The following is a 20,763-nucleotide window of genomic DNA, read 5'->3' as shown; positions in this document are numbered from 1 at the left end:
TTTGATAGGGCAGCATTTACACCTGGAAATCCTCCAGATGTAGTGGCTATGCTGGATGGGAGTTCTGGAAGTTGCTCTCTGAACACATCTAATTTGGTAGTGAGGTTCTAAGAGCATGTAAGCTGAATGACATGACTATGTATCTGGAGCTGATTCATGGGTTGATCAAACTCTTTTTATAGTGGAAAGGTAAAGGGAAGATTTGTGCCATCCAAATCTTTATTAGAGTACTATTTATTTTTCTTTCATTTTTCTACCAAGCCTTTCCAGCCATTAATTCATGAAACTTAGGAGTGGTTTTTAAAAATTGGGAACATGACATGACTCTGATAGCTCGACTTAGAGGCAGTATATCTCTGATCATCAAGTCTCTCAGCAAATGGGGCGTTTCACAGCAAAATCCTTTGCTAGAAATGAACCACTAGACTAGATGGACTTTGATTTGCTCCAGCAGATCTTGTAGTCTTTGCCACACGGCATGATGAATTTTAAGTCCTGAGGTAAAAATCATTTTAAAAAATCAGGTAAAACACCTCAGCAAAAACATGCTTACCTGACATACTGCTAACCTTTGCTAGTGATTAATTTTATGACTAGGTGATTTAATGGTTTAAAAGTGTATTATTGTTTTATTTATTATTTATTTTGGAAGCTGCCTTTGGGAAGTAGAATAGAATTATCTTTAACAAGGTGACTGCAAATACTTTTAAGGAAATACCTAGCCTAAGTTTGACTTTGCAAGTTAAAAACTCTTGTTTCCCAAAGATTATGCAAATGACCCCCTCAGATATATGTCTGATACCAAAAGAGTAGCCTAAATTTAGCATGTGATGTGACTGTTGCCTTCCCAGATCCACATACTCCCAATCTCCAACACAGCAGCTGCAGCTAAAAATAGAAGATGATAAGAGCGAGGGTTTCTCGGTCAGAAAAACAGATCCTGAGGAACCGGCAGAATCACACGGCAGCAATGCACTCCCTGCGGTTCCTAAGTGCTGAAGTTCTGGTATCCAAGGCACAGCTGGTAAGACAGAACTTGAGCCATCTTGCGCACAACCTCTTCCCTCTTCTTTTTAAGGCAAGCTACTTACAGGAGCAGGTGGAGGTGATTCATGACCTGGTAAAGAACTGGCCACTGCCAGAATTCAGTGTCGGAAAGCTGCTGGGGAAGACAGCTGATCACCCCGAAGACATCAGTAACCGAGCTTGTTCTCTGTGCCTGGCCAGCTGCTTAGCTGGTTTGAAGGACTATGTCCTGAATTGCTCATCGCCCTATGCGAAACGACTCAAAATGGTGGACTTAACGGGCATAAAGGACGTTGAAGTTCAGCTCTGCCCCTGTAGAAAAACCATGGGACGGTGGGCCCGGACAGAGCTGCTCTCAAGGACCTGCTATGACCTGCTGGTTGACATGCAAGACTTGCCATTCCGGCCAGACGTGTTTGAGGTCTCTATCGATGTCTTTGCCGACATCTTTGTTACTGAGCGAAGCTATGAGGTGGTTGTCCAGGCCCTGCTAATGAGGTGCCACTGCCCACTCAAAATCCGCTGCAAAGCCTTCCGAGTAGACAATCTGGCTCTAAGGAAGCTCTTCTACATCATAAAGCTCACAGAGCCCTCTTCGCTGGGCAAGTTTGAAGTAGTCCACAATGTTAAGCTCCAAATGGAACATCTGCAAGTGCTTTTTAATAACGTTTACTTTCCTAAACTAGCATCGCTCACACTGCCGGCTGGGACCTTTGATGTGAGAAAGTTCACACCAGAGGACGAAGCCACGCTTTCAAGAATTGGGGAAAAGCTGAGCCAGATGAGTCAGCTGACGGAGCTGAGCCTGGCATTTTCCACCCTCACGGGACGGATCCGTAAACTACTCAGGTAATGCATTCCGGATTGTTTTTGCTGGTGAGTCAAAGTGCCATGCAGTTGGAAGTGCATGAAGAAAGGATGAGGTATAGCCACAAAGCAGCTGCTACTGCTGTTGGGAAGAAGCCATGGTGACTGAAGAGAAACAGCGATTGCATGTTGCTGTTTCATTGATAACAAGTCACTCACTCACCAGGATGATTCCCTATTATTCCAGTCTTACTTGAAAAGGAATTGAATCTGACAGAAACCAGCTGGCTCACATTGTCTTGTAGAAGCTCTAGCTAAGAGAAGTGAACTCAGATTTTCAATGGCTCAGGCCAACATTTAGCGAGGGATCAATAAAATGCTCCTGTGGGGATTTCCAGATAAAATATTCCGCTGAAAGGTTTTCAAACTGCAATGTGTGAGACATTTTTATGCCTGAAATTAATAGTTCTGAACAGGGACATCCAGTGGGCACATGTTACACTACTGTGTACAACAGTGTCTTTTTTTCAATTCTTTAATGTCCTTACCGTTTCCTTCAGTTTACAGAGCATGTCTGTACATCTACTGAAAAGGAAGTGGGACTTACTCCTCATGTATAAGACTGATGTGTAGTGTGCTAATCAGGACTTTAAAAATGCAGCAATTTTGGAAATTTTTCTCTTTGGGGTCTGATAACGTCCTAAATGATAGAACCAAAGGAAAGTCTCTTTCTAAACGTAGTATTTGTATTTCACATATGAAAATAATATCTCAGTTGTCACTTGCTGTCAAAAGCAGTTCTGTAGAAGATCTAATTTTTTTTTACTCAACTATTTTGCTGGCACTTTCCAAGTGCCAATTATCAAAGCTGTATCAGTGATATTATCATTATTCTTGCCATGTCTTGAGGCAGAAAATAAATTATTGGCAGCCACTGAATTCATTATTTAAACCACCATCCTGGCATGGAATATGTTTCTTTAGACCAGGGTTTCTCAACCAGGGTTCCGTGGAACCCTAGGGTTCTGTGAGTGGTCACTAGGGGTTCCCTGGGAGATCACAATTTTTTAAAAACTTATGTCAAATTCAGGCAACTTCACATTAAAGAGGTAAGTTTCATTCTTTATCTTTAGTTTAAGAACACTGTTAGTGCATATATACAGGCCTACCCATGAAATGCATATAACCATTTTGTAACTTCTGGCCTATATTTGAGCCTGAATGTGCAGGGGTTCCCCGAGGCCTGAAAAATATTTCAATGGTTCCTCCAAGGTCAAAAGGTTGAGAAAGGCTGGTCTAGACAGAAATCAAAAATAAGAGAAGATCAAGAAATCCTAAGCCTGTTTATCAAAAGTTAAGAAGGGTCTTTTTTTCTGGTGAGGGATGTGATATTAAAAGTGGAATGGAGCTTGAATTCATAGATTTAAGTCTGCATAAGGAAGTCCTTTCTTAAGCCAATGACTTTGTCCTCCTAAAGCTTCAGCAGCTCTCATATGGCCCTTGATCCCTCTAGCACTCCCTCTAATTGGCCAAGGAGCTCACACGCACACCCCAATGGTATCCCCATCCCCACTTTCATTCTTTCCTTGCCACATTTGGGGATGGGGAGGGGGTTTGGGCAAGAACAGCATAACAACAAAGTCCAAAATATACGGAATGTTGCACAAACCATTGCCAAATCCATTCAAAAGGTTTGCAGTGTAGTTCCCGCACTGCAGATTTGCCCAAAGGCACTACAATACTTACAGGATTATTTCAAATGTGTTTCTTAAGAATTGCAAAGGTGGAAATGGAATATTGAAAGTCTTTCCTCCCCAGCATTTAATTGCAGCACAAATACACCCCAGAAATTTCTTTTTTTACCATGTTCTTATGTTCTGCCCTTAACTGGATCCCCAGGCCATCTCTGCGACAGCTTTAAGTCATTTTTAGCTGTACCAGAAAGAATACAATCTGATACATTTCACCAACCATTCTACTGGTGGGGCACTCAGGTGACTCCCTAGCAGCTTGGGATCAGCCAGGGACTTTGGCCACTTTAGGCTGATGCAGACAGACCCTCTCTCTTCCAGGGCCATTCTTGACCCATGGCTCAAAGATCTAGGTTAGTTTGGACAGCAACGGACCAACATTGGCAGAGCGGGTGCTGCACAATGAAGGGGGAAAGGAAAGCCATGCAAAACCAGATCAAATTTTGTCTGAGACCTAAACCTGCTGGTCTAGCCATCTATCAAAATGTGCCTCCTCCCTAACCCCATCCCACATTGAGGACAGTGACTGTTGGATGGCTGGTGATATTTGGTGAGAGGAGAAGGAAACAAAGATGTGAGAATCCACCACTTCCTCTCCTTAATATGCTCTGCACTCTATAAGGAAGGACATCACTATTTGGCAGCCTCATGCCTGTAGCAGGACAGGGGTTGCTGGGATGGAAGGGTGCAGGACATTTTATGTTAGTAGAGTTTTGCTTCAGCTCATTGACTGATAGACAACACTTTAATTTGGCCATGAAGAAGAGCCCCGAGTCAATATTTTCATCACTTTTTTTTATTTTAATCATCCTAACTAATTTGGTATCGTGCCCTAGTCTGACCTCTCCACTGTTCTCCTCTAGTCATCCTGAAATATTTGAAAATAAAGTGTCTCAGTCCTGATACAAATGTTCTGGGTACCCTGCTGTTTACATCCCTACTCCGTGTGAATTGAAACTAATTTATTTCTACTTTCTTCTTCCTGTACTTTAATCAGCCACCGATCTATAAGAGGACTTCTCCTCTTATCCCATGGCTGCTAAATTTTCTCAGAGTCTTTGATGAGGGACTTTGTTAAAAGCCTTTTGAAATTCCAAATAAACAGCGTCTGGCAAATGACTCCTATCCACTTATTTGTGGATACTTTCAAATGACTCTTAAAAAGTTAGCAAGGCAGGAATTACCTTTGCAGAAACCACGGTAGTTCTTCAGCAAGATTTATCCATACGCCCATATGCCCATGTGACCATTCTATTTTTTAATACCATTTTCCCACCAATTTGCTTAGCTTAGTGGCCTATCCATTCCTGGATCCCTTTTTAAAAACTGACGTTAGTGCCATTTTCCAGTCTGGTGTTACAGAGGGTAGTCTATGCCTATTTATGCATCTGTTGTTTTTAAAAGCTGTAGAATGGAACTGTACTTGTGCAAATATTGAATTTGTGGTTTTATTGAACTTTCCAGTCCTCTGAAGTCTCCACTGAAAATGCTGGATGTTTCTAACTGTTCACTGAACCATCTTGACATGGCTTATTTAGCCAACAGCCTGCATTCTGAGAGCCTTGAAGCTCTTGATATCAGTGGACATGATGTGGCTGATTTATATCCATCAACCTTCTTCAAACTTCTGAACCATTCATCTCACACACTGAAAAGCCTCACTCTTGAGGAATGCAACATTCAGGACATTCATATCAACCTGCTGATTTTGGGGTTGGTTCCCTGTCGGAAATTACAGGAGCTGAAGTTCCTTGGAAATCCTCTATCTTCTCGAGCCTTGAAATGCCTTTTTAATATTTTCATTGATTTTCCAAGGCTGAAATACATTGAATTTCCAGTTCCAAGAGATTGTTATGCAAATAACATCAGTTACCCAGTTAGCGAAAATGATCTTTCAAAATTTGATCACCAGAAATATGAGAGAATAGCCGAAGAACTTAACATGATTTTACTGCAAGCAAAGCGGGAAGACATCAAGGCTTCTACTCCCCTCTATGGAGGGTACGATGCTGCAATTCAGGAAACAGGAAATGAACTGGGAATTTCTTTGTTGAAGTCATTCCAAGATGCCCTACAAAGTTTCAGCATGACACTTAAGGAAAAGAGCTGAAGTCCGAAGCTGAAGAAGCATATACAAATAATGTGAGATCATATGGAGTGCTGAAAAGAGGTTGCAGCACCATAAAATTGATGTCATGGTCACCTGCAGATCTCCCATAGCTGCTCTATAAACATCCCCCTTTATACTGGTTTGAGCTTCCATCATCTTCATTTCTTGAGAAAATCCACACATACCCCATTAAAAATAAGATAAATCACAAATGTATAAAGAAGTATGCATGGATATAGTGATGCCCACCTGTCCCCTGTTGCACAGTCCAATGTTAGGCAACACATTTAGGAAATTCCAGAACAAGCCCTAATGCAGTAAATGCAAAGCTGTAACCCACCTTGCACCCTTCCTCCTTCATTTGTATAGATCTTTTGGCAAGAAATTGAAGCCCTTATTTGCAAATAAAATATCTGGCATGGATGCTGAATAGATGGTTGCTTTAGAATTCTTCACTACATGGTACTTTTTATTTGAAGATAATGAACCAAGCCGAGATTCCACAATGTCTACGCGCTCAAGGTGAGGTTTTCCTGTCAGCCTCTCTTCTTTTTATTTGTGGAATGGATATTTCATCCTAGACAGGCCAATCTACCCAGTTTGTTTGAGACAACATGATTAAATTAAATGATTTCTCTGCATATGTGAGTTAGAGAAATGACTGTAGCTCTCTAATTTTCAATGTTTCTCGTGGTATATCAGATATTAAGTACAGCATATGGCTGAGTATACACAAGAAATATAGAATATATGTATTTTTGCCTGATTTTGACTGAGTGTTTGTATATTTGATTATAATTGGTAAGAAATTAACAAGTATAACGAAATGAGTTTTCCTCTTAGAATTCTTATTTTTCTGTTTAGCTTCTCATTCCCTGGCACTTTATCTGCCAGATTCACATCTGGACCAAAGAGGAAAATACAATCCATGGCTTTCCCTCATCCTCTGGGGAAGATCTTATCGCTGAACTGTGAGAACGTGTGGGGTTTGAGAAAAGGAAAAAGATGTACTCCCATTCTCCCACCCTCTTTGCGGGGGAGGAATGGAAACTGACCCCATCAAGGGAAGGAGGAACAGAGAGACCCTTGGAAAACACACAACTGCTTGACCTCTGCTAGCTATCCTCCTTCTGCCCCCAACTTTCTCCCCTCCACTCCAGCAACAGAAAGAGCAAAAGTTGCTGAGTCGGGGCAAGTCTTTTTCAGGTGTAGCTGCAATGACCTCTGTCATTCCTCTTCCTTTTCCTCAGACCAGCTGCCTGTCTGAGGATTATAGGTTTGCTTAACTTGCAGCACAGTAATTCACTGTACAGGGCCTGTACAGAGTCCTTACAGAAGCTCTAGCACAGTGTTTTTCAAACTTGGCAGCTTGACCAAGTTTGAAAAACACTGCTCTAACACAAGGATGGACAACCTGAAACCCCAGGTCACATGAGGTCTCCAACCTTTGCTCTTTTTTCCCCCGAACTCCTCAAGACTCTGACTATAATTTCTGAAAACTGAGAGGAGAGTCTCCACTATTGTGAAGGAAGCAGTGCATGGAAATTGCAATGAAAGCCCTAGATAGCATGATATGTATGTTAAAAGACTCAAAAAAAATCCTTTCTAAAAACATAGGGGGGAAATATCTGGTCTGACCAACATGTCAGATACAGCTTCTCCCCTATTGTGCTGCCTTATGTGACCTTTGCCCCTCCCCAAATGTCCAGTGGAGTGTGTCCCCCCCCACTACCACCAAAAAAAAGAAAAAAGATTGCCAAACTCTGGTTCTAGCAGATGAATGTCACAAACTCCAACCTTTGCAGCTACAGTTCTCAGAGCGAACTTGGTTCCAACCGTTCAGCAAGAGTGCTAAGGAAGCCCTCTGGACGAGATACAGGTTTCTGATCTAAAGCCTCTTGTGGTTTTAATATGAACAAAATCAATCAGGAAAACTAGAATGCAGAAGATCAGAAGGGGGGTGGGGGGTGTAGATCTCAAATAATGCTTACGTCTCAAATAATGCTTACATGGCAGGGAAACAAAATGTTTTTTTCCAGTCCCTAAGGAATCTTGCTAATATCTTACTAAATGTGTGTTTGAATCAATTACTGTTGAACAAAGGGAGCATTATTCCTAATTATGCCTTTAATCGCTTTCTTAACAAAAAGCAGATAGCAGTGCATATAAAGCAAGCCAGCCTGCACAGGGATCTGATTTTAAACTGCATTGTTCTCTGAGTCATCATTTAATCCTAAATAAAGTCAACAGAAATTTGTTATGGCTAATTGAATATACAACACATAGACACACACACACACACTGCAGCGGAAATAGAATTCAGTGTGGACACTAAGCGAAAACAGATTGTTGTTTCACTTTCGATAATCAAAAGTGGTATCCAGAGGAGGAGAAATTAACACTGATTATTCAGTTTTTATGTTCCAGTATATTACTGTCCCATAATGATGTCATGGGATTTTGATCAAATCTTTTGGCTGAGGTAGCTCCACTTCCATTCCAAATGGATCCTTTCCAATTCCTCTTCTCACCAATTTTTCAAATACCCTCTCCTTTACGTCCCATTCACTAAGCAACTATCTGCCATTTTGCTTTCCCAACCTTCCACACTGTTTTTAACTAATAACACTTCTGGTCCGATACAGTACTACATTTTCACTCTAGACGCTCCTACCAGAATTCTGATTTTTGTATATCTGGAACTCTGTCTCAGCTTCCTCTTAACTTCTGCCCTACTACCACAGGTGAGTCTTTCTTGCCTTTATCTGGGGGAAATGGAATATTAAAAGTGATGCTAATATGCAGAGAAAGACACCAGGGGAATTGGGATGATAATTCTTGGGATATTTTCCAGATATTACCCCAGGAACTGAGTTACTTTTATCACAGAAGTGGTTGATCTTCACACTTGATTAGACTGTAAAGTCAGCACTAGTAAGCTATTGATTTTGCAGTAATGAGCTTGTACTTTTAAGCTGAATAGTTAAAGCATTACAAACCAAATCTAAGGAAGGATACAATGTAATTTAATGCAGATATGAAGTGTAATTTGAAAAGGATCTTGCATTACACCTTGGTTTAACTCTGATGGAGTCAACTGAAGCAATTACACTTGCTTCGGGAGTCAGATCTGGCTTTGTCCTTGTGGCTTTGACCAATGGAAAGTGACTTGCTTTACAGTATTTTGGAAAAAATAGCGATCTTGTGCATGTTAGAAGGTAGAATTGTGTGAAGGAAGATGGCTTACCATGTGTCAATGACATCATCTTCATCCTTACATATACATACACGCATAAGCATTTCATTGGTTATAGGGTGAGTGAGAGAAGCCCAAATAGGGCTACCTACAGGTACCCCTTTCTTGCCAATTTATCTACAGTGAAAGTTTGCAGTGCAATACAGGGGATCCTGGAAGCTATTTAGCTATGCCTCCAGATTAACATTAGCTTCTGGCCGGATTTATTCAGCTCCAGTGTTGTGTGCACAGAGGACACCTTTCAACACATCCTTCATTTGCTGTTTTTGTGCACTGGAAGAAAAGAAGCAGGCCAGCCAGGAATGATTTTTGTATTAAAAATAAACTGAGAAGTTTCTGTTGCATCCAGAGCCCTGGAACCTCATGCAAGGACCTGGCTGATATACGAAGGAACAGATATCTTAACAAAATTATGGGGTATTTATTTACTTTTTATTTATTTATTTACTTACTTACTTACTTATAAACCTGCCAAATACCATTGTCCTTTGGCAAGCTGTATAGCATAAAGCAACACATTGAAATACAGTTTTTATGTTTATATATTTGATTGACTGAAATGCTTCCTTCTTTGTCCAGAATCATATGTACGGGTGACTCCAAAGTCTTCTGTTATATGGGAATAATATCCCTTTAACTCAGCCTTCTTCAGGCTGGTGCCCTCCAGATATGTCAGAACTCTAAGAATTTCCCTTCAGCATGAACAATGGTAATTTTGGGAGTTGTTTTCCCAACACATCTGGAGTGCACCAAGTTGGGGAAGGCTGATATAGACCTCCCCCCCCCCCATGTTATTCCTTTAAAAAAAGGAGGAAGTAGTTCCTTCTCAGATTTTATTTCATCAGTGAAATACAGTAGCCTCAGTCTGGCTTTTGCCACTGAGTTATCAGTTTCAAAGTTCAGCAGAAATTATTGCTGTGCATTTAGATTTGAAGATTATATATATATTGTAAAAAAGACACAACACCCAATCTCAGGTAGGTAGGTATAACCATCAAACTCAACTGGAAAAGCACAAAGTAATGACCAATAATGGAACATCTGCTCCTAAAACCAACCTGCTCATCAGTGAAAATGTTATTGATTCCAACCTACACTTTTCATTTCCTTAATAGTTATTGATTGCCCTAACAGATTTTACTTAGGAGCATCTAAAGGTTGATTAGGCCATAATCTGCAGTAGTAGACCAAGTGGCAAGCAGGAAGTGGAGGGTTCAGATCTTGCCTCTGCCAGTGTTAAAATTATGCCCATCATCGTTAGGATTTAAGCCACTGTTAGTCTCAGGTGTAATCTGAGAATAATAAAATGATCTATCCTGATCATGTGTGTGAAGCAGTTTGAAATATTCTTAAAGAGCTATCTCATTGCCAAGCAGAAGGAGTGACCTGCCAACGTGGGTATGTTCTGTCCATGCAGTGTTATAGCTCAGCAGTCCAAGACTTAATCTTTGCCAGAGAAACAGTTGTGGCTCTGAAATATCCATTCACTCACTCATTCACTCGATTTATATAGCCACCCATCTCACATAACTCCAAGAGCCAGTTTTAATCTGTGAAAGGGAGGGGAGGTGCCCAGCCTGCTTAGTCAAGTTGCTAACAGCAAGTTACCATTAAAGAGGAAAGCTCATTACACATCCCAGGGACTGAACAGCAATGACGGAGGAATTCCATGATGGACATCTGATAGCATAGAGGGCATAGGGAATAGCCTTGAAAGACAGTGGGAAGATCTATTACCAAGGCAATGATCAGACAAGCATGGCTTGAGCCCATTCCAAGAAACTAACTTGAGAAAATGCCTCAGGTAGGGCCCTCTCAAATTCACACAAAGATAAAGTGAGGGAAGAGGGAAGCTCATTCAGACTTGCAAGACTCTGTTACTACAGCTGTTCTAATACAAGTAGCTTCAGACCTATATGGCATTGGTTTCTTAGTCTGGTCTACCCTGACTCCATCCTGACAGGTGGAGCATTTGTACATCATGCACCTGTTGCCCAATTCTGCCCAAGCCCTTAACACCTGAGGTGCCAAAGTTGAATGGGTTGTAGGACTCCAGCAAAGCTGTCCAACTTTCATCATGAAAGTTCCTATCACTCTAGTCTGAGCTCAGCTGAGCACTAACCTAAAGAACAAAGCTGGCCAATGAAAAGTCCAACCCCATCTCTGCTGGCATTTCCTTGATTGTTTTGCAAGGACCAAGCCATTAAGGTTACTATAGTAACAAATCACTCTGGCAGGGTGAACAGGTCAAACTTAAGTATCCTTAGTTTGGGGTGTGAAAAGGCATGACCATATAAGGTAAAGCTCCTGATTTGCCTGGAGGGCAGCTTGCCTGGGCTTGTTACTAGTTTCAGTTTCCTTTCTACACAGCCTTCCTCCCAGTCCTCTCTGAGCGCGTGTGAATGCACAAGCCTGTAAATATGTTTTTGTGCTTTCTGTAAATACATTTATTTTTATAGAAATGCCTGGTGTGTGATTTTTTTGATCTCTCAGGCCAAACGCTTCCAGCACTCTGCCACAATCTCCCTTTGGATTTTAAAGGATATCTCCAGGCTTGGAGATATTCACTCTGGTATCACCATACAATTTCAGGGCTGATGTCATTCTGGAGTTCACAAGGAGCTGAAGATCTTTGGTACATTGAGATCTCACTGGAGGATATGTTATGGTTTTAAAAGCAGTTCTTCACTTGGTCAAGCCAAAAGTCCATTCTGTTTCCTCAAGATGGCCACAGAGACAGTCCTCTGTTGGGACTACAGAATCTCTAAGGAAGGAGCCACATCTGTGAAGGATCACTTGGCCTTAGGGTCAAGGTATTCAGGGGCTGACTCATGATATCCGTGAATGGTGTGAAGTTGCAGGATTTAACATCAGCATTCAGACAGTGAAGCATAGGGAGTCTATGTATACTGAAGTTTTGAATCTCTCTTTAGGCCCCAAAACAAATAATGGGTTACACCTCTAGCCTCCCTCTGGGCTAGGGAGAATGAAACCACTGAACTGGCTGCGTTTGATAGAAATACTAAGAGGTTGGTCTTGCATGGACTGAAGGAGCAAGACCTTTTGTTCCCTATATTCTAAATCAAGCTTTGGCAGTGGCTTCAAATCCTGCATGTTCTAGGACAGTGTTTCTTAACCTCAGCAACTTTAAGACGTGTGGACTTCAACTCCCAGAATTCCCTACCCAGAATTCCCTAGATTTTGCAAGTCCATTTTTTTAAATCAGTATTTTTTGCATTTTATGAGCTGCCTTTCTTATTACATTATATTCTGCAACATCTTGAATCTCCAGAGTCTTAAGTATGAATCCATTTTGTGGACTTTAGCTCAGCGTTCAATATTATTATTCCAGGAATTCTTTATAACAAACTGATCCAGCTTACTGTGCCTGGCCTTACCTGTAGGTGGATAACCAGTTTTCTAACAGATAGGAAACAGCATGTGAGCTTAGGCAAAACTATATCCAGTATTTGGTCAATTAGCACAGGTGCCCCTCAGGGATGTCTGCTCTCCCCATTGCTTTTCTCCCTCTATAGCAATGACTGCACTTCAGAAGATTCTTCTGTTAAAGTTCTGAAATTTGCAGATGATTCAACTGCTATTGGTCTCATTCGGAATGGTGATGAGTCAGCATATAGACGGGAGGTACAACAACTGGCAAGGATCGTTACCTTGTCGTGGTGCTGGAGCTTGAGCACCTCAATGATGCCATGAGCTAAACCGTGAAGGGCCACCCAAGACGGGAAGGTCATGACAGAGAGGTCAGACTAAATGCGATCCCTGGGGAAGGTAATGGCAACCCACCTCAGTATTCTTGCCGTGAAAACTAAATGGATCAGTACAACCAGAGATATGTCGGTATACCATCGGAAGATGAGACCCCCAGGTCGGAAGATGGTCAAAATGCTACTGGGGAGGAACAGAGGATGAGCTCAACTAGCCCCAGACGTAATGACGCAGCTAGCTCAAAGCCGAAAGGACGGCTAGCGGCCGACGGTGCTGGTGGTGAACGGCGAATCCGATGTTCTAAGGATCAACACACCATTGGAACCTGGAATGTAAGATCTATGAGCCAGGGCAAATTGGATGTGGTTATTGGTGAGATGTCAAGACTAAAGATAGACATTCTGGGCGTCAGTGAACTGAAATGGACTGGAATGGGCCACTTCACATCAAATGACCACCAGATCTACTACTGCGGACAAGAGGACCACAGAAGAAATGGAGTAGCCTTCATAATTAATAGTAAAGTGGCTAAAGCAGTGCTTGGATACAATCCAAAAAATGATAGAATGATCTCAATTCAAATTCAGGGCAAGCCATCTAACATCACAGTGATCCAAATATACGCCCCAACCACAAATGCTGAAGAAGCTGAAGTAGAGCAGTTCTATGAGGATCTGCAGCACCTACTGGACAACACGCCTAAAAGAGATGTTATTTTCATCACAGGAGACTGGAATGCTAAGGTGGGCAGTCAAATGACACCTCGAATTACAGGTAAGTATGGCCTGGGAGAACAAAACGAAGCAGGACACAGGCTGATAGAATTTTGCCAAGACAATTCACTCTGCATAACAAACACTCTCTTCCAACAACCTAAGAGACGGCTTTATACATGGACTTCACCAGATGGACAACACCGAAATCAGATTGATTACATCCTTTGCAGCCAAAGGTGGCGGACATCTGTACAGTCGGTAAAAACAAGGCCTGGAGCTGACTGTAGTTCAGATCACGAACTTCTTCTTGCACAATTTAGGATCAGACTAAAGAGATTAGGGAAGACCCACAGATCAGCTAGATATGAGCTCACTAATATTCCTAAGGAATATGCAGTGGAGGTGAAGAATAGATTTAAGGGACTGGACTTAGTAGATAGGGTCCCGGAAGAACTCTGGACAGAAGTTGGCAGCATTGTTCAGGAGGCGGCAACAAAATACATCCCAAAGAAAGAGAAAACCAAGAAGGCAAAATGGCTGTCTGCTGAGACACTAGAAGTAGCCCAAGAAAGAAGGAAAGCAAAAGGCAACAGTGATAGGGGGAGATATGCCCAATTAAATGCAAAATTCCAGAGGTTAGCCAGAAGAGATAAGGAATTATTTTTAAACAAGCAATGCGCGGAAGTGGAAGAAGACAATAGAATAGGAAGGACAAGAGACCCAGAAAATTAGAAACATCGGGGGTAAATTCCAGGCCAAAATGGGTATGATCAAAAACAAAGATGGCAAGGACCTAACAGAAGAAGAAGAGATCAAGAAAAGGTGGCAAGAATATACAGAAAACCTGTATAGGAAGGATAACAATATCGGGGATAGCTTTGACAGTGTGGTCGGTGAGCTAGAGCCAGACATCCTGAAGAGTGAGGTTGAGTGGGCCTTAAGAAGCATTGCTAATAACAAGGCAACAGGAGACGACGGCATCCCAGCTGAACTGTTCAAAATCTTGCAAGATGATGCTGTCAAGGTAATGCATGCTATATGCCAGCAAATTTGGAAAACACAAGAATGGCCATCAGACTGGAAAAAATCAACTTATATCCCCATACCAAAAAAGGGAAACACTAAAGAATGTTCAAACTATTGAACAGTGGCACTCATTTCACATGCCAGTAAGGTAATGCTCAAGATCCTGCAAGGTAGACTTCAGCAGTTCATGGAGCGAGAATTGCCAGACGTACAAGCTGGGTTTAGAAAAGGCAGAGGAACTAGAGACCAAATTGCCAATATCCGCTGGATAATGGAAAAAGCCAGGGAGTTTCAGAAAAACATCTATTTCTGTTTGATTGACTATTCTAAAGCCTTTGACTGTGTGGACCATAACAAATTGTGGCAAGTTCTTAGTGGTATGGGGATACCAAGTCATCTTGTATGCCTCCTGAAGAATCTGTATAACGACCAAGTAGCAACAGTAAGAACAGACCACGGAACAACAGACTGGTTTAAGATTGGGAAAGGAGTACGGCAGGGCTGTATACTCTCACCCTACCTATTCAACTTGTATGCAGAACACATCATGCGACAAGCTGGCCTTGAGGAATCCAAGGCTGGAGTTAAAATCTCTGGAAGAAACATTAACAATCTCAGATATGCAGATGATACCACTTTGATGGCTGAACGCGAAGAGGAACTGAGGAGCCTTATGATGAAGGTGAAAGAAGAAAGTGCAAAAGCTGGTTTGCAGCTAAACCTCAAAAAAACCAAGATTATGGCAACCAGCTTGATTGATAACTGGCAAATAGAGGGAGAAAATGTAGAAGCAGTGAAAGACTTTGTATTCCTAGGTGCAAAGATTACTGCAGATGCTGACTGCAGTCAGGAAATCAGAAGACGCTTAATCCTTGGAAGAAGAGCAATGACAAATCTCGATAAAATAGTTAAGAGCAGAGACATCACACTGACAACAAAGGCCCGCATAGTTAAAGCAATGGTGTTCCCTGTAGTAACATATGGCTGCGAGAGCTGGACCATAAAGAAGGCTGAGCGAAGGAAGATCGATGCTTTTGAACTGTGGTGTTGGAGGAAAATTCTGAGAGTGCCTTGGACTGCAAGAAGATCCAACCAGTCCATCCTCCAGGAAATAAAGCCAGACTGCTCACTTGAGGGAATGATATTAAAGGCAAAACTGAAATACTTTGGCCACATAATGAGAAGACAGGACACCCTGGAGAAGATGCTGATGCTAGGGAGAGTGGAAGGCAAAAGGAAGAGGGGCCGACCAAGGGCAAGATGGATGGATGATATTCTAGAGGTGACGGACTCGTCCCTGGGGGAGCTGGGGGTGTTGACGACCGACAGGAAGCTCTGGCGTGGGCTGGTCCATGAAGTCACGAAGAGTCAGAAGCGACTAAATGAATAAACAACAACAACAACAACTGGCCCTGCGGTGTAGTTATAACAACCTGAAACTGAATACACTCAAAACCGTAGAGATGGTTGTGGATTTTAGAAAGAATCCTTCTAACTCCCCTCTTCTTACTATATTCGATAGCTCAGTATTGGTAGTAGAGTCCTTTAAGTTTTGGGGCTCCATAATTTCTCAAGACCTGAAATGGACACTTAACATCAGAACTATCATCAAAAAGGCACAACAAAGGATGTTCTTCCTGCATCAACTTAGGAAGTTTAATTTATCTCAGGAGCTTTTGGTACAGTTCTACAGAGGAATGATTGAGTCTGTTATCTGTTCTTCTATAACTGTCTGGTTTGGTTCCGCAACCAAGCAGGACAGACACAGACTTCAACGGATAGTTAAGTCTGCAGAAAGAATTATTGCAATCCGCCTGCCTTCTATAGAAGACCTGTATATTGCAAGGGTCAAAAGGAGGGCAGAGAAGATATCTGCAGACCCTTCGCATCCTGGACATCAACTGTTTCAACTTCTACCATCAGGACGGCGCTACAGAGTACTGTATGTCAAGACATCTAGACATCAAAACGGTTTTTTTCCTCGTGCCATTGCTCTGTTGAACACCTAATTAATGTAGCCTGATATAATGATTGACAATGTATGGTAAGACATGACTGCTAAGATGTGACCTGTAATGCTCTGTTAAATGTGAACATATGTTGGACAACAGATGCAGTACACTGTCCCTTAATTCTCCCTTTAAATATGAGTGCGTGTTAGTTAATAGCCATAGTATTATTTTCCTTCAATTTTTTTTCTTTCTTGATTGTACAGTTTTAGTAAATAACATTACTACTTATTATTGTTTATTTTTTGATGTTATGTAAATATATTGAGAGCTCTTGCACCGAAGTCAAATTCCTTGTATGTCTAATCATACTGGGCCAATAAAGCTATTCTATTCTATTCTATTCTATTCTATTCTATTCTATTCTATTCTATTCTATTCTATTCTATTCTATTCTATTCTATTCTATTCTATTCCATTCCATTCCATTCCATTCCATTCCATTCCATTCCATTCCATTCTACATACAACACATGGTCCCATCAAATCCAGGCATTTCTTCTATGGCTGTCCTGACATAACCTGACCTCAGCTTAATATTATGGCAAGCAGAAATTTAGAAGCTGGCATAGCTGCAGTTATTTTCCTGCAGTTCCATTACCAGTTGAAATCTACAATATATACAATGTCTTCCCACCCCCTCTCTCCAACTTTCCTCTTTTTTTTTTAAGATTTAATTGCTTTCTAACTCTTGTGGATAAAAGAAAACTGCCTAATCTTAGAAACATATAATCGCAGACTCATACTTACTTCAAATCAACACATGAAATGTGGTTATTTTGCCCAAAACAAGAGAAGGTCCTTTGATTTCCTGATCTGCAAGGACAGTGTCCCTTTTGGAGAAGGTGCTAAAATATGGAGGTATCTAAAGTGGTGTGGCCACCAGGAAAAGATCTGTTACTTGCACACCTGCCACATTCATAGTTCTTGAATCCCTGGTGCTACTGTTGTGATTTTACCAAAGCCACGGGTTTGAAATCCCCACAGGCTACTAGAAGAGGGCTTGACCAATGAGACATTAAGCCAATGAAACATTAAGCCAATTTCTGCCCCCAAGCCAGAGAAGCAGAGTAGCACCAGTAGTTAAATGGGAGTGTTACATAGGCAGAAATTCAACATCCAGGACTAAACTTATCAGATGCATGTTAGAATAGGTGTTCCTGAAATGCCTCTGCTTTCTCCCATCTCCAGTTTGCTTACATCACTGTTACCATGGCAACTACATATGAGTCATGCTATCCTATTTCAAAAGAGCACAGGATAGCAAGTTGCGCCTTAACTCTTCATATGTTACAAAAGCATCCTAGCTGTATAAAAATGTTTGTTTTTTCCTTCAGCCAAGAAAAGATAACATAGTTTGTCGTGGTCCAATTTATTCTATTATTTTTTGGCAACAAATAGCCTTCTGTTCCATTTATTCTTGGGTGTGAAGGCACACTTATTGGAAGAATATCCAAGCCCAGCATCTTATTTTGGCAGAAAAATCCACAAACACCTTTCTTCCATCCTGGGAGTACAAATCCAGGAATGTGGATGCATTAAATAACTTTGCGGATACGTCACTGTGTTGGTCTAATTTGGGCATGTATTTATCTGAGCTACTTCAGCTCTTGCTTGAGCAATATAAGGGAATTTTCCCCCCAGTATGGTCAGCCCATGGGGCAGTGTGTGTGTGTGTATAGTTTGTGTGGAACTGGCAGCTGTTCTTTATCCTGCTTTGTGAATGCAAGGAGAACGCTGCCATCAACATCAAAACCTTTTTCCAACAAGCAATGCTCACGAGAGGGCAGAGGGGTTTTTTTTGTCTATTTGATTTTTAATCTTCAAGTATTCTTTATTAATGATCTTCAGTCTTTTCAAATCAAATACTAATCAGAAACATCTTTGTCATGTAGTTCCATCTCTCCCTGAATCTTTTTTCTTTTCTGTTTCATCTATCCGATGTTCCACGGATGAAACCTATCACTTCCTTGCTGAAGAACAATTCTACAGCCTCCTTCTCACTCCATTTTTGTCATTCGATGATTTGATTTTTATAGCCTCTTCATATGATTTCCAGCCTCTGCAAATTAGTATGCATTCTAATAGGCTTAGTCACCAAAGTTTAGCTTCCCAAGTTTGTTCTTTCTCTTTAATAAAACACACCCCAGTTTGGGGGTTTTAGCTTGCTATTTCTCCTCAGAAGTTGAGATGAAAGTTTCCCCTTGAGGGAAATGTTTAAATATGTGTGTAAACTGAATTTCCCAAGCATATCTTCAGTCAAATGAATAGATGTCCTCTATGCTTCAAAACTTGTGCTGGGAAGGGTATAACTGAGGAAATGAACACTAGATGGATCGAGCAATAATCCTAGATGTCTTCCACCCAAGTCTTATTATCAACGGCAGTGATCCTGAGAGGCAATTGATGGGGCAATTATATCCCGTAAGAGCAAGGTAATTTCATGGTCAAGAGCTCCCCCTCCATCTGATGAAGAAACAGTTTGCATTTCTGTGTCATCTCTTAGGTCACATAGGCAGACCTAGGTGGGATTTTGCAAGAAGCTACACAAGGAGAGAAAGATCCCCGTGTCTCTTCAGATTGGCAGAATCCTCAAGCATCCAATCCAAACTGAAAGAAGTTATCTAGTACATTATCATATATGGGAACAAGAACAGAAATGCAAAATGAATTCGTGTGGTCTGGAATGAATCGGGATTGAATAGCAATGGTACATGAGCATGACATCACCCTTAGATGCTCCTTCCTTAGATATAGCATATCTAGTTTTGCAACAGCTTCAGTAGGCGCAGAGAAGCTTGCCACTTTCATTATTAAACAACATAAAATAACTCTGGCTGGAAATCATTCAGTAGTATACGATATCGCCCTACCTACTCAAGGGCAATGTGATTTTATTTATTTATTTATTTATTTATTTATTTTCTTATTTATTTATTTATTTAATAAATTTATTCACTGCCCATCTCTCCCCCATGGAGGAGAGATGGTCCCTGGTCCTAGCTGCCTGAGGGATCATAATTAAAAATAAGGTTATTCCAACTTTCTCCAAAATTGTGCCCTCCAGGTATGTGGAAATGAGAGCTCTCAGAATTTCCAGCCAGCAAGGGTGTCCACCATTTGAAATAATTTTCCCTCTTTCAACAAAAAAGCCAAGATGAGGATTTCCAAGCATTTTGGTTTGCTTCCCAAGCATTTTAATAATCTTTCAACAATTGGAATGTTGTATTGTAGTTGTAGTTCTTTTTAATTTAGATCGTATCTACATTTGTGTACTTTTGCTTTTGAGTTTGGCACATGAACATTTTTTTTTTTTTTGCATTTTCAGGAGAGCATCAGTTTAAAAAAGGCTGGGCTACTCAAACAGACTTTCAAGTAATTGAGTACAGCAAAGATCTGAATATTCAGCTAAGTTCACTTCTCTCTAGTTGTCCTCTTAAGTCCTTATGAAACAATACTCAACATATATGGAAAAACCTTGGGAGCAAATAATGGGGTTTTAAAAGTGTAAGAAAAACTGGAAAAAAAAAAAACGCGAATCACCTCAGGAACTAGAAAGAAAGACAGCTAAAGTTGCATGCACTGACTACTCTTCTGTAGAGTTTCAAGGTCAGTTTAATCTTAGAGGAAAACTGGGTTGATCCGCAGCAATGAGATGTCAGGCAGTGATAATGGATTCAGCCTCTGAGCTATTAATAAGTTCCTGGGTGAATGTCAATGGAGTGGATTTTGTCCCCTACAGAACCATGAGTGTTAGTTCACTAAGTGGAATTTACTCAGTAGACCAGTGTGGATTACGAGGGGAAGGATTACGTTTGAGCCGAGGGTTTTTAGTTTGTATTTGGTGCGCTTTTGCTCATTCTCAGCTTTCTCTGTATTTGCATACTATTCTTTAATAAATCAGATATCATTAAGTTCCTACTTGTGAGTCTGAGTCTATTAGAGTAGGCACCCATTACACAGTGTTTCTCAACCTTGGCAACTCAAAGAGGTGTGGACTTCAACACCCAGAATTCTGGGGATTGAAGTCCACACCTTTTTGAGTTGCTAAGGTTGAGAAACACTGCAATCGACAATCAGATTGTACAATCAAGCACAGTTGGAATGCCCCAGATCCCATCCATTAAGCAGTGCCACCTGATGGGGCCTAGGAAGGCCACCTGCTCTGTTGCAGCACCTGCCCTCTGGAACCCCTCTCCCCCAAGATACATCTAGCCCCCATCCTGGCCATGTTCAAAAGAGCCCTGAAAACACGGCTCTTTTAGAGTGGACAGGGCATCTGTCTTTTAATGGCTGCTTTTCTTCTGGGTGGGTTTGCTGTTGCTATTGGTTTTGT

General features: G+C 41.3%; 1 protein-coding gene across 1 annotated transcript; it reads left to right on the top strand.

Annotated features, from left to right (window-relative positions):
- The first annotated feature begins 783 nt into the window (after positions 1-783).
- On the top strand, positions 784-6,830 carry LRRC14B (leucine rich repeat containing 14B). Its single transcript, XM_063294736.1, has 2 exons — positions 784-1,875; positions 5,049-6,830. The coding sequence occupies exons 1-2, from the start codon at positions 902-904 to the stop codon at positions 5,692-5,694; spliced, it is 1,620 nt and encodes a 539-aa protein (XP_063150806.1). The 5' UTR covers positions 784-901; the 3' UTR covers positions 5,695-6,830.
- Positions 6,831-20,763: the final 13,933 nt, after the last annotated feature.

Source organism: Candoia aspera, chromosome 2 (assembly GCF_035149785.1).
Source record: "Candoia aspera isolate rCanAsp1 chromosome 2, rCanAsp1.hap2, whole genome shotgun sequence".
NCBI lineage: Eukaryota > Metazoa > Chordata > Lepidosauria > Squamata > Boidae > Candoia > Candoia aspera.
The sequence above is the reverse complement of the archived record's forward strand: the minus strand, read 5'-3'. Positions and strand labels throughout refer to the sequence as shown.